General features: G+C 44.5%; 1 protein-coding gene across 1 annotated transcript in view; it reads left to right on the plus strand.

The window, feature by feature from the left end:
- LOC117366418 (solute carrier organic anion transporter family member 1B3-like) overlaps positions 1–18,751 on the plus strand; it is a 462,552-nt gene that overhangs the window by 125,035 nt on the left and 318,766 nt on the right. The window contains exon 6 of the mRNA XM_033957759.1: positions 16,365–16,607. Coding sequence (XP_033813650.1) covers positions 16,365–16,607 — 243 coding nt within the window. The remainder of the gene's footprint in view (positions 1–16,364; positions 16,608–18,751) is intronic.

The raw sequence follows: 18,751 nt of genomic DNA on the forward strand, positions 1-18,751 counted from the left end.
CCCATCATTTGCCTTGCCTCGGATGAAGCAACAAACCGCTATGTAAAATCAGTAAGTAAACGGCGAAGGAACAATAAGCCACAGTGGTTTACTGCGGAGATCTCAGACCTGATCAAGGAGAAGAAAAAAGCATTCATCTCTTACAAACAATCAGGGAAGCAGGACTCTAGAGCAGACTACTTGGCCAAATCAAAAGCCGTCAAAACAGCAGTCAGGGAGGCTAAATTCCTCATGGAGGAGTCTCTAGCAAAGAACATCCAGAAGGGAGATAAATCCTTCTTCAGGTATATCAGTGATAGAAGAAAAAACTCAGGCGGGATTATACGTCTTAGGAAACCAGACGGAGACTATGTGGAAAAGGATTCGGAAAAAGCCCAACTATTAAACGAATACTTCTGCTCAGTCTTCACCCGAGAAGCGCCAGGGCTCGGCCCTCAGCTACAGACAAGGGTTGGCTCAGTTGACCCATTTAGTAACTTTGAGTTTACGCCCAGCAGTGTCTATGGTGAGCTGTCAAGGCTCAAGGTTAGCAAGGCAATGGGGCCGGACAACCTGCACCCCATGGTGCTTAGGGAGCTGAGTGATGTCTTGGCGGAGCCACTGTCCGCGCTCTTCAACCTCTCCCTTAGTACAGGCAGCGTCCCGTTGGACTGGAGGACGGCTAACGTCATTCCACTCCACAAGAAAGGCTCAAAGATGGAGACAGCAAACTACAGACCAGTGAGTCTAACATCGATAGTGAGCAAACTAATGGAAACTCTAATCAAACACCAATTAGATAAGATCCTGGATGAGGAGAATCTACGGGATCCCCGACAACATGGATTTACTAAGGGGAGATCCTGCCAATCCAACCTGATCAGCTTCTTTGACTGGGTAACGGGGAAGCTGGATATTGGGGAGTCCCTGGACAACGTGTACCTGGACTTTAGCAAAGCATTCGATAGTGTACCACACCGCAGGTTACTGAGCAAGATGAGTTCTATAGGATTAGGTGACACATTGACGAAATGGGTTGGGAGCTGGCTTGGAGGTAGGCTCCAAAGGGTGGTGGTGAACGGCACCCCCTCCGAAATGACGGAGGTGATTAGTGGAGTACCACAGGGCTCAGTCTTGGGCCCAATCCTATTCAACATCTTTATAAGAGACTTGGCAGAAGGGCTTCGAGGTAAAATAACATTATTCGCCGATGACGCCAAACTGAGTAATGTAGTGGGCAAATGCACAACAGACGAAGATTCAGTGCCCGACAACATGATGCACGACCTACTCCTACTGGAGCGATGGTCTAGGACATGGCAACTCAACTTCAATGCCAAAAAATGCAAAGTTATGCACCTGGGCAGCCAGAATCCATGCAAGTCTTATACCCTTAATGGCGAGATCCTAGCAAAAACGGTAGCAGAACGAGACTTGGGGGTAATCGTCAGTGAGGACATGAAGTCTGCCAATCAAGTGGAGCAGGCTTCGTCCAAGGCAAGACAAATCATGGGCTGCATACGAAGGGATTTCGTCAGTCGTAAGGCGGAAGTCATTATGCCATTGTATAGATCCATGGTGAGGCCCCACCTGGAATACTGTGTGCAATTCTGGAGGCCGCATTATCGCAAGGATGTGCTGAGACTGGAGTCGGTGCAAAGAATGGCCACCCGGATGGTCTCGGGACTCAAGGATCTACCATACGAAAAACGGCTTGACAAATTACAGCTATACTCGCTCGAGGAGCGCAGTATCTTACGGGCCGCATCGAGGTGGAGGAAGATATCTTCTTTTTCAAGGGTCCCACGACAACAAGAGGGCATCCGTTGAAAATCAGGGGCGGGAAACTACGAGGTGACACCAGGAAATTCTTTTTCACTGAAAGAGTGGTTGATCGCTGGAATAGTCTTCCACTACAGGTGATTGAGGCCAGCAGCGTGCCTGATTTTAAGGCCAAATGGGATCGGCACATGGGATCTATTCACAGGGCAAAGGTAGGGGAGGGACATTAAGGTGGGCAGACTAGATGGGCCGTGGACCCTTATCTGCCGTCTATTTCTATGTTTCTATGTTTCTATGAGGCCTTCTCCACTTGTTTGGCAGCCTTCATGTCTGCACTGATGATTACTCCCAAATCTCGTTCTTCTGAAGTCCTAGCTAATGTTTCTCCATTTAAGGTGTAAGTTCTGCATGGATTTCCGCTACCGAGGTGCATGACCTTACATTTCTTAGCGTTGAAGCCCAGCTGCCATGTCGAGGACCAGTTTTCTAACATAAGCAGATCCTGCGTCATACTATCCTACAGATTGCTTTCACTTACTATATTACATAGTTTGGCGTCATCGGTGAACAATGTCACTTTACCCTAAAGCCCACTGGTCAAGTCCCTTATGAATATGTTAAAAAGGAATGGACCAAGGACTGAGCCCTGCGGCACTCCACTGGTCACCTCCGATGTCTCAGAGAGGGTGCCGTTGACCACTACCCTCTGAAGTCTTCCACTCAGCCAATCATTGACCCATACAGTTAGTGTCTTACCTAACCCCATCGATTTCATCTTGTTTAATAGTCTGCGGTGTGGGACGCTGTCAAAAGCCTTACTGAAATCCAAGTACACTATGTCCAGAGACTCCCCCGAGTCTAGCTTTCCTGTTACCCAATCAAAGAAACTGATGAGATTGGATTGGCATGACCTACCCTTAGTGAATCCATGTTGACTGGGACCCCTTAGATTCCCCTCATCCAAGATCATGTCTAATTTACCTTTAAGTAGTGTTTCCATGAGTTTACACACTATTGATGTGAGACTCCCTGGTCTAATTCGCAGCCTCTGCTCTGCAACCCTTTTTGTGCAGAGGAACGACGTTAGCTGTTTTCCAGTCCAGGGGGACTTTCCCCGTACTTAGGGAGAGATTGAAAAGCATGGCTAACATTCCGCCAGGACATTGCACAGCTCTCCGAGCACTCTTGGGTGCAATTTGTCTGGTCCCATGGCTTTGCTCACCTTGAGTCTTGATAGTTCACTGTAAACATCAGCTGGTATGAACTCAAAATTTTGAAATGGGTCTTCCGTGCTTGACTTTGCTTCCAGCTGTGGACCGTGCCCTGGTGCCTCACAAGTAAAAACTGAGCAGAAGTAATTATTCAGTAGTTTGGCTTTGTCCGAATCTGCTTCCACATAATTCCCGTCTGGTGTTCTAAGGCGTACTATCCTGTTTTTGTTTTTTTTCCTGTCACTAATATACCTGAAGAAGGATTTGTCCCCTTTCTTAATGTTCTTTGCTAGATTTTCTTCCACTCGAAGTTTGGCCTCCCTGACTGCTGTTTTGACTGCTGCAGACCTTGCCCTGTATTCAATGTTAGCTTCTCTTTTCCCCGTATGCTTGTATGAAAGAAATGCTCTTTTTTTCTCCTTGATGAGGGACGAGACCTCATCAGTGAACCATTGGGGTTTCTTTTTTCTTTGATGTTTATTTATCGATTTTGTGTAGCCGATAGTTGCCTCATGTAGGGTCGATTTCAGGGTTGACCACATAACTTCCACATTATCAGTTACTTCTTGAACCTGCAGCGTCTGATGGACGAAATCCCCCATGCGTGCAAAGTCAGTGCCCCGGAAATTGAGTACCTTCGTTTTTGTTTGTGATCTAGGGAAGCCCTTCCTAAGGTTGAACCATACCATGTTATGGTCACTGGTGGCTAGCGTTTCTCCCACCGAGACCTCTGAGACACTTTCCCCGTTCGTAAGTACCAGGTCTAGGATGGCCTGGGCCCTAGTGGGTTCTAGTATCATTTGTTTGAGCTGTACTCCCTTCATGAACATTAATATCCTCCTGTTACCACAAGTTGTCGCTGAGAGTGTATTCCAGTCTACATCAGGCATGTTGAAGTCTCCTAGCAGAACAGCATCCCCGCGTAAGGTGATATTCTCAATGTCTTAAATTAATTCTGCATCCTTGTCCTCTGATTGTCTTGGAGGTCTGTATATTACACCAAGGTACAGGCATTTATCTCCGCCTCTGGCCAGGTTTACCCAGATGGATTCCCCTGTGTATTTGACATCTGTGATCCTGGTTGTTTTGATGTTCTCTTTGATGTAAAGTGCTACCCTTCCTCCTAACTTACCTTCTCTGTCTTGGCGAAGCAGGTTGTTTCCTGGTATAGTTATATCCCACCCATGAGAATCTGTGAACCATGTTTCGGATATTGCTACCACGTCCAGGTTGGCATTCACTATTTCTGTTTCTAGTTCTAGAAATTTGTTTCCTAAGCTGCGCGCGTTAACATACATAGCTCTCCACTCTTTGTGTTTGCTAAGCCCCTGTAGAGAGTTTCCCATCTGAGTTAAAGTGTCTCCTAGAGAATCTTTTGCAGTGAGTGTATTTACCTCGGACTTAAAAGCGGAGTTTTGGTTCACCACATCAGGATTGTTACTTACTGCTCTGGTATATAAGTGGGTACCCTCCCCCAACTTACCTAGTTTAAAGCCTTTCGAAGCAGGCGGGCTAGTCGGTGTCCAAGGATGTTCTTACCTCTGTTGGTCAGGTGGAGTCCGTCTGGTCCCTGGAGTCCCTGTAGTGCCTCTCCATGATTCAGGAATCCGAAGTTCATTTCCCGGAACCATCATTGTAGCCACTCATTCGTCTTCCGGAAACGTTCATCCCTGTCTCTTCCCTTGCCCCTAACAGGAAGAATTGAAGAGAAAACTACCTGTGCTCCTGTCTGCTTCAGCCTCTCCCCCAGAGCTCCGAAGTCTCTAGCTATGTCCTCCAGGGTGTTCTTGGCAGTGTCATTTGTTCCGACGTGGATGAGCAGCATGGGGAAGTGGTCCTAGGGCCTGAGAAGTCTATCAAGACAGGCGGTCACATCTCGTATTCTGGCTCCAGGCAGACAGCAGATCTCCCTCAACTGCATATCTGGTCTGCATATTGGTCCCTCGGTGCCCCTCAACATGGAGTCCCCGATGGCTATTACTCTGCGCTTCTTTTGGGGGGGTCAATCCGTTGTTCCCAGTGATGGAGATGAGTGATGATCCTTGTCCCGCTTCACGTCAGCAGTCTCTTCCCGCCTCATGTCGGTAGTCTCTTCCTGCAAGACTTGGAATCTGTTCTTCAGGTTTAGATGTGGAGTCGATGTGGAGCCACCCTGGTGAGAGAAAGAGTAAGAAGGTGAAGAGATTGTAAATGGGGGGGTCTCCTACATTTACCTGTGGAGGAGGTCACTAACTGCCAGGAGTCGGTGTCTCCATCCATCTCCTGAACGCCAACAGTTGGTTTCAGCGCCGCCATGGGGGATCTGTCACGGGCCTGTTCTGTGATTTGGGACAGTTCCTGCACTATTCCATCGATATAGGCCTCATCCTCTCTAATGCCTCTCAGGCGTTTCACCTCCTCCCTGAGGCTCCTTAGTTCCTGCATGATGTTGTCATCCCGCTGGCCGACCTCCTCTGTCTGTGTAGAGGCCGTAATGTACTGCTGTGGGATGGCTTCGGTCTGCACGGAGACCTCCTTTCCTGGTGCTGTGTTCTCCTCCATCTGTGTGCAGGTTGATGTCACCTCCCGGTCACCTCAGTGTAGGGAGTGCCGATCTTGTTTGTAGGTTTCACACTTCTTGTTCGCCCTGCCATATTCGGGTCTGCCTGTTAACGAGAAAAAAGAGAGAGAGTAAATGAGAGAGAGAGATAGTAGGAGAGTAAATGAGAGAGAGATAGTAGGAGAGTATGAGTATGTGAGGCTAGGGCCTCTGAAGGGTAGAGTTAAAAAGTTAGGGTGTCAGAGAGTTCTGAGCAGTAGGGTGTTTAGAGTGAAGGATTTGCCCTACAGTGTCCTGTTGCCCTAAATTTGGCTCTTCTTAAGGCTCTTCGCAAAGGCGCTCTCGCTAAGGCGAGCACCTTTGCCGCCTTCAATGTCAGTAAAGCAGGTGGGGAGCATGTAGCACTGGAGGTACAAAGCTTTGCAGCTGGCTACATCAGGGGCCTGGAGGAGCACAGGGACAGGCTCCTGAAGCACTTGGAAGAGCTGAAATTCCAGAAAGAGACTGCACTGCACTTGCAAAAGTTGCAGCTGGAGCACTGCGGCAGTGAGGAAGAAGGAGCCAGCCCGAAGATAACACCAGGTGCGGCATAAAACGGCCAGGGGGAGCAGGCCAGAAGGATGGAGGGAAACAACGAAGGTAGGTGGAATGATTTTATTTTTTAATTTAGTGATTGAATTGTGTCTGAGAATTTACATCTGCTGTCTGTATTTTACACTTTTCAGGAAGAAATGCATTTGTTTCTTTTTCTCTGGGGTTGTACTGCATGTAGAGTCTTGCATCTTAGGGTTTGTCTGTATATATTAGTAGTTTTTGGTCCCGTATTTGCATAGGGGTTATCTGTGTTCTGGTAGGAATGAATGTTGAGAAGCATATAGTCTGCTTTGTGTAGTTTACTTTTATGGTTAACCATTATGTGTTGTTAATAAGATTACATTGTGTGTATATATGAAAAATGAATGGAAAAAATAGTGCTACAATTAGTACTATTATGGGGGTGGGGTCTGGAGCAGAGATTGGGTGGACATGGGCAGAGTCTGGCCTACGGCTTAGCTCAGTGTTCTTCAACTGCCAGTCCGCAGACCGGTGCCAGTCCACAAAATAATTATTTTTATTTCCAGCGGTCCATAGGTGTAAAAAGATTGACGAACACTGCCTTAGGTAACCAATTTTCATGCACTACCCCAAACTGCATCACAGAAAAACCAAAACCCAGTCCTGCTTGGATTTAGGCTGTGCAGTTTTCTTCAAGTTTCATACATAACGTGATGATTTATTTTTTTTCATCAAAACGGGGCATCTATTAATTGTCAGTCCTGCCCCCAATTTATTCCATTCATTTTTCATGTACACATAATATCTTATTAATTCATAATGGTAACCATAAAATTTAAAAAACAAACAAACCACAGAGAAAATGTTATCATTTATATTGGGGGGGTTCAAAGATGTCAAGGCAGATGACTTTAAAATATGCAATGTCACCTCAGTAAGTATAGAAAAATAGAAAAATATAGACAGCAGATATAAATTCTCAAAACTGACACATTTTGATCACTAAATTGAAAAGAAAATCATTTTTCCTACCTTTGCTGTCTGGTGATTTCATGAGTCTCTGGTTGCGTTTCCTTCTGACTGTGCATCCTTTCATTTCTTTCTTTATTTCTGCACTCAGGCCAAACAATTGTCCCTTACTATTCCCTCTCTCCTTCCTTCTTATGTCCTTAGTGCCCCTTCCTATGTCCTTAGTGTCCCTACCTATATCCTTGGTGCCCCTTCCCATGTTCTTAGTGTCCCCAGTGCCTCCTTTTTATGTCCTTAGTGCCCCTTCCCATGTCCTTAGTACCCTCAGTGCCTTTTTCCTATGTCCTTAGTGCCCCTCCCTTGCCAAAGCCAGCCTGCCTGCCTCCTCCTCACTGCCTTCCAGCTTTTGTCCCACCCCCGAAGCCAGCCTCCCTCCCTGCTGTGCTGAATATGAGAAAGCTCAGCAACCAACAGCCTGCCTGTCTGTCTGCCTCCCTCCCTCTGAAGCCTACCGCTGATTCTTCTGCTACCCTCTGGTCCACCGCCACCGCCCACTGCTACTTCCTGCCCACTGCAACAACCGCAGGAAAGGCATGTCCAGGCGCTGGCCCAGAAGCCTTCTCCCCGACGTCAATTCTGACATCGGAGAGGAAGTTCCGGGCCAGCCAGGCAGCGAACTTCCTCTCCAACGTCAGAAATGTCTCTGGTTGTACTTTCTTCTTCTGATTGTGCATCCAATATTTCTTCCCTTCTTTCAGCCTCCTGTATGCTTCCTCTCCTCCAGATCTCATTCCCTCCCCCAACTTTTTCTTCCTCTCTCCCTGCCCCCTCCTCTTTCTTTCTTTCTGTCTTTCTCTCTCCATGCCTCCTTTCTTTCTTTCCGTCTCCCTGTCTTTCTCTCTCCATGCCCCCTTTCTGTGTCTCCCTGTCTTTCTCTCTCCATGCCCCCTTTCTGTCTGTCTCCCTGTCTTTCTCTCTCCATCCTCCCTTTCTTTTTTTTTCAGAGGTAAACAATATTTTAATAGTTTAAAAGGATGTACACAACAAAACAATCTTGTGTATGGCTTCCTCTGTCCTTTTTGAGGTGCCCTACTCATCACAGTTTCTTGATTGCTGCATCAATATCTGGAATCTGCTCCTTCAGCAGGTTCCACAGATCAGGAAATAAAGCAATTCCTGTAACATGTTCCCTTCAGTACTGTCTTTCTGTGGATTCTTAGCGGAAGCCTTTATTTCCTTTGCAACCTTCTATTTCTCTCTCTTAGTTTTAGCTGGAGGATATTATTTCTTTCTCTTCTTCCTCTCACGTCTATTATCTGAGTCACTACAGGGTCTGGATGTACTTTGGTCTTAGGCATTCTAAGCCAAAAGCACTCACCAACACCTTCATTCACGCTGCGTCAAAAACCCAGAACAGACCTCTGTACAGACAAACACTATCTCCATGCTCCCTTTCTGTCTGTCTCCATGCCTTTCTTTCTGTCTCCCTGCTCCCCCTTTCTTTCTTTCTCCCTCTCCCAAGTCACCACCGCCGCTATCGGTGAACAGGCCGCCGCTGTAAAGAGGATGCATAAGCGCCGGGCCGACCAACCTTCCCCACCCGACATCAATTCTAACGTAGGAGAGGAAGTTCCGGGCCAGCCAGGCAGCAATTGGCTGGCCTGGAACTTCCTCTCTGATGTCAGAAATGATGTCAGGTGAAGAAGGTTGGTCGGCCCTGTACTTCAGCATTCTCTTTACAGGGTCGGGAAGCAGGTAGAATGGAAGTCAATGTGAGTCTATCACGGAGCCCGAGATAGGCTCCGCAATCGACTTGCGTTACCTTTGCAATCTACTGGTCGATCGTGATCAACCTTTTGGGCACCCCTGCTTTAAATAATACAGCCTGGCTAGTCTGGAATCATTCACCAACAATTTCCTCTTGATAAACTCCAAACTTTTTTTTTTTTTTTTACTGTTCCTCAACCAGACTCCATTAGATCACGGTCAGTAGCGTGAAAAATCCTTACTTATTTCTTCCATACTTTGAACTTCATTCATTTCTATATCATTTTCATTTGTGTAGGAGTCCTCAACAAAATCCTCCCAATCCTGAGGTCCTACCTGCCCTTCTGGAGTATAAGGCTCTGGTGCATTTCTGTTTCCTGGCAGAGAAAGTCTGGTTCCCTTCTCTCTCCCTGCTGGATTCCTCCTGTGTGGTTCAGTGTGTGGCTGCCTGCAACTAGGAACCCCACCCTTTTCGCTCTCAGTGGTTACTGCCTGTACTGGAGTGCAGGTATGCCCTTAGTTCTAGCTAATTCTGAGCTCAGGTGCTTGTTGAGCTGGCTCAAACCAGTTCTGGATTTGCTAGGCACTGGAGCTGTTCCAGTCCTGGCTTTAGGAATTTTCTGCACTCGGCCTGATGGGATTTGTAGTCCTGTTACCTTGCTTTTTACTTACTGCTTAGAAAAAGGTAATCAGGCATGAGGAGTCTCTACCTCCTTCTGTGCACTGCTATGCCAAGGCATTTTCTATCTTGGCAGTGCTCTAGGAGGAATTTCAGGTTTATCTACTGTTTTTTCCTGGGGCAATTCCTTACTTTGGTCATTAGTTCTGGGGTACTGCAAGGATTCCTTTGCCTTCACAGGGGGTGTCCTGTGACAGTATTCATCCGGTATTTATAGGCTTTCTGATTTAATTTAATTTAACATTTATGCTACTTTTAGAATTGGACATGCCTTAGTTGCTTAGTTTACATACTTTTATGCCATCTTCTAGTGCCTGTTCTTTAGGTTTTACAGTACTTATACTTATACTCTGGTTTTATGTCTTATGTTATATCCTTCCAACTTCACGTTTCCCTTTATCTCTTTATTTTTAAATCTACATGCCCAATTTTACTTTATTTTTTGTGCTGGTTCACTTTGAAGCTTTACAGTACTTTTGGATTTAGCCCCGTTTCTATGTTTCACGCCCAATTATCAGGTTACTCCCTGTTCATTGGTTAGGTTTTATAATGTGGTCTTGGGCAGGAAATGCTTATTTGACCCTTGAGTGCGTGTGCCCTAATGGGGAGGGCGAGAGAGGATACTATTGTTCTTCCTGGCTGGCTTCTTTAATTGGGCTCTGGCTCATTGGTCTTCCCTCTTGTCCTGGGTGCCTGCGTGGGAGTGACTATGTGTTGTTGGTAGAGTGATTGGCTTGCTGTGTTTGTGTGTATGGGAATTTTGCTTTGTATTGTTCCTTGGGGTGGGTGGGGTGGGAGGGTCTGGGGGCCCTGTTTACATCTTTGTGTGGCTTCTTCCCACTCCCCGTTCTGGGGTGTGTGTTTGTAGTTGGGTTGTTGGGGTTTTTGGGGGGATTGGGGTGGGTGGGAGGGGAGGGGATTTGGGGAGGGGTGGGTTGGGTGGATGGGAGTGGGGGGTCCTCCTTCCGTGGGAATGTTACATATCTTTTGTATTTACCGTGCTCATGTTTTTTCTACCAGGTATTGTTGTTGGTGTGGACTTACTGCTCTGGGGGGTGGCTGGGATCCTGGGGTAGTTTTCATTCTTTTCTGTTGTCTTTTCTATGCTGCCTTTCTTCTGACTTTCCAACTTGAGTACTCCTTTTAGACTCACCTCTTGGAATGTAGGGGGCATTACGTCTCCGATTAAGCGATCAAAATTTTGGCTGCTTTGCAGCGTTATTGTTCGGACAGGAAACCCGCCTGACTGATGCGAACATCTTAAATTGGCCCGCTCCTGGGTGGGTGAGGTTTATTTTGTGTCTTCTCAGGGTTGCCATGGTGGGGTTGCCGTGTTGGTTCGCAAGTCTTCGCCTCTGGGGGTGCAGGTTTTAGATAAGGCCCCTGATGGGCGATCCTTGCTTTTGCGCCTCACTTTGGGTGCTCGTTCTTATCTCTTGCTTGTGGCTTATGGCCCTAATTCGGGGGAATCTGCTTTTCTCCAAAGATTGCTTCGACTTTGTTCTCGATTTTCTGGGGATCCGCTTCTCCTCTTGGGTGACTTTAATTTGGTTATGTGTCCAGACTTGGTACTTCTGATACTTATTTGGGGGCGAAAGGTCGTTTTCTTTTTGATTTTTGTGAGACTCTTTCTGTGATAGACCCTTGGCGTCTTTTGCATCCTGAGGTACGTGATTATACACATCTTTCCCGGGCCCATGGGACTTGGTCCCGGATTGACCATGTTTTTCTGTCCTCGACATTGTTCCCCTTTGTCCGGTCGGCGGAGATCGGCCCACTGAATATCTCCGACCATACTCCGATTTGGGTAGATATTTCTTTGGATTCTGAATACCTTCAGACCCCATCTTGGCGATTTCCTGCATATCTTGCTAAAGATAAGGACTTTCAAACCTTTTTGCAGGCCCAATGGGAAGACTACTCTTCCAACAATGCTACTCATTTGGCTGACCCGATTTTGTTTTGGGAGGCAGGTAAGACAGTGATTCGGGGACACATTATCTCTTTTTGAGTGCCCGTAACAAGCGTATCCACCAGGGTATTATTAATCTAGAACGAGCTCTGCGTGTGGCTAAGCGGTCTTTTCACTTGCGTCCCTCACGGGAGACTCGAGAAAGCTATTTATCTACTCAGGAGGCTTTAAATTCGCTACTTCATTCTCATTCCCAACGATGGCTGGCTTTTCATAAGTACCATTTTCATCGGTTTGGCAACAAACCCGGACGTCTCATGGCCCGCTTAGTTAACGCTGAGACTACAAGGAAACCGATTTTGTCTCTTCGGACATCGAGTGGGGGGGGTGGTGGTGGCCAAAACGGCCGATATCTCTGGAGTGCTTTTTGACTTTTTTGGTCGGTTATATGCTGCTCCCGATGACGCTTCCCCGGACTTATTGACAGACTATCTTCAATCTTCTGGTCTTCCTCGCCTATCGGAAGACATTGTGTTTTCTCTTAATAACCCCTTTCGTGCAGCTGAATTGGAATCTGCTATCAAAGCTCTCCATTCTTATAGAGCCCCGGGTCCTGATGGCTTTTCGGGGGACTTTTACCGCCTTCTCTCCCCTCATCTTTGTGGTCCTTTGCTGGCTTATTTTAACGCTGCTGTTGCTCAGGGCTCTTTCCTGCGTTATGCCAATGAGGCCCTCATCTCTTTGTTGTTGAAGCCTGGCAAGGAAGCTGACTCCTCAGGATCATATCGTCCCATCTCCTTGATCAATGTGGATCTCAAACTTTTTGCCCGTATGCTTGCTAATCGTCTTGCTCCACATCTCTCTGAGCTTATTCACGAGGATCAAGTAAGGTTTGTCCGGGGGCGTCAATCAGTCTGTAATGTTCGTAAGGTTCTCTTTGCACTTGCCCATTGTCAATCACATCGGATTCCAGCTCTGTTTGTCAGTCTTGATGCTTCCAAGGCATTTGATAGTGTCCATTGGTCTTTCTTGTTTGGCACGCTTGAATATGTTGGGTTGGGGGGTTTCTACCTTGATGGTATTCGCTCTCTTTACTCTAACCCATGGGCTTCGCTTCTCGTCAATGGGACCCGCACGGCTTCTTTCCCTATTCTTCGTGGCACTCGGCAGGGTTGCCCCCTCTCCCCCTTGCTGTTTCTTCTCTCTTTAGAACCTTTGCTATGTACTCTTCGAGGTTTTGCGGAAGTGCGGGGCCTTAGCATTGACAGGATTGAGTTGAAGATGTTGGCGTTTGCGGATGATATATTCTTGATTCTTACTAGGCCTGAAAAATCTTTACCGACAGCGCTGGATCTCATTTCCAAATTTGGCTTTTATTCTGGTCTGTCTCTTAATTTAGATAAGTCCTTGGCCTTACCATTCCCCCCCGAGCTGCGCACCAAGTGGAGGGGTGTGTTTCCTCTTCGTTGGGCAGATTCTACCTTGAAATACTTGGAGGTCATTATTCCCCAGGACTTATCTCATTTGTATCGCTTGAATGTGGAACCGCTGTTTCAGGCCCTTCAGAACAAATTACAGCTCTGGGGAAGTCTGCCCTTTTCGCTCTTGGGTTGGGTGCATCTCTATAGTATGCTTATTGTCCCCTGTTGGCTATATGTCTTTCAGGTCCTTCCTCTTTATTTGTCTTCTGGAGATGAGAGACGACTGGTACGCTTGGTTCAGAGATTTCTTTGGTCTGGGAAGCGGCCTCGTCTGCCTTATAAGAGGGCCGCGACTCCGTGTTACAGGGGTGGATTGGGATTATTGAACCTTCGTTATTTGACAGTTGGTTGTGGCATGCGCCACATTAATGACCTTTTCAGGGATACTTCAATGTTCACTAACACTTCTTTAGAACTTTTTTGTTTTCGCTCTACTCACTTTAGTGCTTATTTTCATTCTATTCCTTCGCTTGTGCCTGAACCTCTCTCTGTGAAAGTGCTTCACCGTCCCTTATGGAAGGTTTGGCACTGGGTCTGTAATTTCCATGCTCTTTCCACTTCTGTAACTCCCTTTCTGCCTATCCGCTTTAATAGCTCCTTCCTGCTGGGGATAGATGGTCCAAGTTTTGCTCGGTGGGAAACAAGGGGGATTCACTATGTTTTTCAATTGGTAGATGATGGTGGCAAAACCAAACCTTTTGCACAGTTACAAGAGGAGTTTGGTCTCCCCCCTAATGATTATTTTGCTTATATGCAACTTCATCATTATGTTTCTTCTTTGCCCTCCAGTTCTTTGACTGCCTCTTGTCACGAATTGCTTTCCACAGCTTTCACCATTGGTTCTCAACTTCCAGTCCCTCTTAAATGCCATCATCGCCATTTAAAGGATGAATCCCCCTTGTTCAACCATTCCCATATACGGGAGGCCTGGGCTCGCGACCTTGCTGTAGATTTGCCGGACGATGTGCTCTTACAGGCAGTCCGTAGGTTGCTAGCCTTTCGGAAATATACTACTTTCTGGGAACAACACTACAAGTTAGTTTTTCGCTTGTACATTTCTCCAAAGAGGGCATATTTATCCCGCCTTTGTGAAACTGCAGCTTGTCCTAAATGCCAAGCTCCTGAAGTGGGCTTGGGACACATGTTTTGGACTTGCCCCGCTAATCAAGATTATTGGAATGCTGTTTTTGTCTTTGTGGAGCGCATCTGGAAAATTACTATTCGTCGCTCCCCTTTACTATTATTTGGTACTGTTCCTCACTATTTCCCTCGAGTGAGGGGCGCTGCTGCTTTCCTTAAATGGACTGTCTTGGTGGCCCTGAAATGTATTTTGATCCACTGGCTTGAAGATACTGCTCCCGATTATTCTCTGTGGAGATGTCGGATGATTACCCTCTTGATGTGGGAACGGAGAGATGTGTTGGATCTCTCTTCTCTCCCAGGTCGGGTCTTTCAACGTACTTGGGAACCCTTCTGGACAACTATGTTGGCTCGAAGTCGCTTGCTGAATTGTTGAATCTCTGTATTTTGTTTTCCTTTGTTACACCTGGTCTACTTGATCTTTGTATCATTTTCTCTAGATGAGATGTACTTGGAAGGGGGACCCTGGGAAGAGGGGGGGGTTATTTATTTTGGGGTGGGTTGTGTTGGGATAGGGGGGCTTTCTTATCTGTAGAGACGGGTTTTGTTATCCAAAATGCTGAGCTTGCTTGTAATTGATTGGTTTCTTGTTTGCTGGTTTTGTTGAGCTCAATAAAATATATTTGAAAATAATGTAGTGGTCAGTTTTCATGATCTCTTCAGTCTACTTTGCTTGGTCATTTATAGTTCCATATTTTCTGTTGTGCTTTCTGGGTTTTGAGTTTTCATTAGACCTTTTCATATGTTCAGAATGCATTACTATAATAAGGTGTGCTTTGTGTTATTTTATCACATAATTTTAGTCTTTTACTAGCTTCTTTTATTAAACTTAGGCAAAACATTTTATTATGTATTTCTTTTATAGTTTTTATTGATTAATCCACAAGCCTGCTTACAGGACCAATAGGGTAGGTAATTCCTCATTACATGCGTATCTTTTTGTTTTCTACTGCTCAGCATCTGCACTATTCACTCTGTTGCCTGTTAAGGTTTTTATGCACTATGCTGCTTGCCCGAAGTTTAGTATTCACATGAAGGATTTATAAATGTGGTTTGGTATCACAACTTTTTATCACTTTGATACTTCACACCCACAGATATTTTTCACTTAAACCAATACTTTCACTTTAGATGTCACTATTCCTCTAGAAAGTATAAGAATAATATGAAATTGGCTAGCACACCTGATCCTTGGGGAGAAAAAGTCTAAAAAGGATGGGGCAAATTTAACTGTTAATAAATAATGGACATCAGTATGAGCCCTTCATAAGTGAATGAATGTAAACCTCTGGCTCAGGCAATATCTCAAGAGGTGACCAGCACCAGACCGTAGTCTAAATGAGAATAGCCTCATACATCATATAGTCCATGTGTGTCTAAGAATGCATGCTGCATTCCACATCCTCCCAAAACTAAATAGACTTTTTTTACACCAAGGAAAAGGGGTTAATTGGGCGACACATACATACTTTCCCTGAGAACACACCTTGTGAATAATAATATTTTCCTAATACATACAACAATGAATGTGATAAATATAATAAATACTATAAATATACATATAAGATGTAATAAAACAGTGTATATGTGTAAAGTACAGATGAAAAAAGATAAATAAATGAATAAATAAATAAATAATCATACAAAGTGCAAGGTGCTTCATAAAATACAAGATTTGTGGCTGAGATAAGACATAAAGTGCAAATGCAACCTATAGCACCATACATAAATAAATACCTAATCAATAAATATAAAGAAAATACAAAGTGCAAAATATTTCATAAAATACAAAATATGAGGTAAAATAAGACCTAAAGTGCAACTGCAGTCTATAGCACCATAAACATCACTTATAAATATAAATATAAATATAAGGTGCAAATATAAATGCAGGTCCTTCCGTTTAAAGTGCAAATGCCATTTCTCATTAACCTTGAGTTATAAGCACCACTCGTACTATTCCTCTAGGACATGGCACCAGTCACCATTGTTCACCAAAACATTTCTCATCACATAACTTGTTTTCTTAAATACTCCTTTACACTTGGATTCAATTTTATTCCACTTTCATATATTTTATCTATAGGATCCCTGATAAAGACAATAGTGTCGAAACACGGATCGTGTTGGGTCCATATGTTTCTAGTGGTTCAGGCCCTAGACATTTTTATGTGGATTATTTATTTGTTTTAATCAAGCCTTCATCTTGGACATCAACTCTCCACAAGTCTTTGGTTTTTTGGTTGTGTCCCTTTTGTGGAGGGATCAGGGTCAATTTTCTTGTTCGGGTTTTTTTCTTTAATGCATTATCTTTATCAATTCATTGTTCATTTGTGCTGTTTCTTCCTAGATAATTTAACAATAACACCACAAGACTCCCGTTGGGTTGGTGCATGGTGGCTAGGTTTTCTGATTTCTGGAATAGTCAGCTTATTTTCAGCCATTCCATTCTGCTTTATTCCCAAAACTCTGAAGAAGCAAGTTGAAAATGCAAATATCAGTAATGTACAGGAAACGTCTAAACTTAAAATGGAAAAAAGCAAGAGATTTAAAGCTAAAGATTCTCAACAGAGGAATGACTCTGCAGACAAAGGCAAGTATTAATACTTTTAGGGCTGATTCATTATCCCTGTTGCTAATTAAGGTATAGCATGCTCAAGGAAACCATTTACTCAGCTAAATAAATAATTTACCTGTCTTAATTAGCCTAACTTAAAATTTCTCTCCTCTATACAGCTTCCATAATATGTGTATTTTCAGCCAAATTAATGAGGCATTATTGAGAATATGTTTAAGTTAGGGGAGGGGGAGGAAAACAATATGGGGCTCATAATCGAAGCTTAAATACATCTAAAAACCCATCCAAGTCTGCACTTGGACAATCTAAAAGACAGGTTTGTCCAAGTGCCGATAATCGAAATGGCTTTTTAGACTTATCCAGGAACTTTTTAGGCCCAGAGCTGAATGGGGCTTTTTGGAGGAGTGGTTAGGGCGGGATGCGGACCAACCTAGACTTAGGGCTCCTTTTACGAAGGTGCGTTAGGGCCTTAAAGCGTGGAATAGGGTGCGCCAAAATGCCCCGTGCGCTAGCCACTACCGCTTCCTCTTGAGCAGGCGGTATTTTTTCGACTAGCGCGTGCTAATTCTGTGTGTGCGCTAAAAACGCTAGCATACCTTAGTAAAAGGAGCCCTTAGTCGTCCTGCAGGGATAATTAAAGGTTTGACGAGACTGCCTAGACGAACTTATACATTGTGACTTAGACAATGTAGAATAATGTGTACAGCAGTCCTTTGTACTGTTATACTATCACTCGTGTTCTCCACAAACAGTACTTCATAACATGTTCATTTATAATTTTTACTTATTCATTGGTCTTCAGAAGTGTCAATATTAGCCAATTGGTATAAGGAAGTGGGATTCAAGTGCAAGTTGGATGCACACCTCCTTCCAAATCACATTGAGGAATACGGAAAAATAAGGTCTTAATCAGGGAACACCTAGGTCTTAAACAGGGAACACCTGGATTGGCCTCCGCGTGTGTGGGTCACTGGACTAGATGGACCAAAGGTCTGATTCGGTGAAGGCATTTCTTATGTTCTTATGTTCAAAGAAGAGAACACTGTAGTAACATACGTTCCAAAGAACCTTGCTGCACTTTGCAGGACCAGCATAAGGAGGGAGTGGAGACATTGATTTTGTTGGAAAGGATAGGCGTCCAAGTTGCTCTGTGGAGTAAGAAATACATGGACTGTAGTTGTGAAACTGATTTGATGGATTTAAAGAGACGTGACCATATGTGGGACCATGAAATAGAATCTGTAAGTATAGTAAGAGCATCAAACCATTTCGAATTACTGGTAGTTGTTTCAGTATATTTCTTTGCTTGAAGAAGTTTATACCAGGAAGACACAATACCTTTAGAGGCAGAGACTTTATCTGCGTATGATATTATATCAGGAGTCGTGGACATAGTATCCTCATTTGAATACACCTTCCTTAAATAATGTGTAAGCTGTAACCAACGAAACTGTTGACTGATGGGCAAATGGTATAGTGATAATACTTCAATAAAGTTCATCCAATGATGGTGAATAAGTAAGTGCTTCAAAGACCAGATGCCACACTGTTGCCAAGGCCGCCAAGATATGGTGTGATGTTGGATTTTGATCCGAGGGTTGTTCCATAAGGGAGCCTCAGTCGAATCAGACCAGGGAGTGTCCATCAGTTTATCTACAAAGAAGAGAGCTGTTTTGGTTGAAGCCAACAAAAGATTAGATTACAATGACGGTGACAATTCCATGCCAGCTAGGGTTTTCAAAAAATGTTTGCCATATATATCTATCTTTGCCATATATATATATCTTGTTCCAAAAGCAATCAATAGGGAGGATCATCCAGCATATCAGGATATAACCACAATGAGCTTTGCCGTATCAAGAAAGAAATGTGGTATTGAAAAAAACAGGGGAAATTGACATCACCCACAGATTTATGTGCCTTAAGTTTATGGATAGCAATGCGCAGTTGTTTATTGTTCCATAAGAACTTGGTAAGGGGAGCGTATCGAGGTTAGAGTAAAATGAATTCTGAAAAAGGAAGGGTAGCATATTAAGAACATAATTAATTTTGGGAGAAATCATCATCTTTATAGTCTCTAGTCAATCCCACCAAGTGAGATTAAGAGGTGACCATCTGTTAGTGAGATCTCTGAACATATTTAAAATATAATCAGCGTT

Source organism: Geotrypetes seraphini, chromosome 9, assembly GCF_902459505.1.
Source record: "Geotrypetes seraphini chromosome 9, aGeoSer1.1, whole genome shotgun sequence".
Taxonomy (NCBI): Eukaryota; Metazoa; Chordata; class Amphibia; order Gymnophiona; family Dermophiidae; genus Geotrypetes; species Geotrypetes seraphini.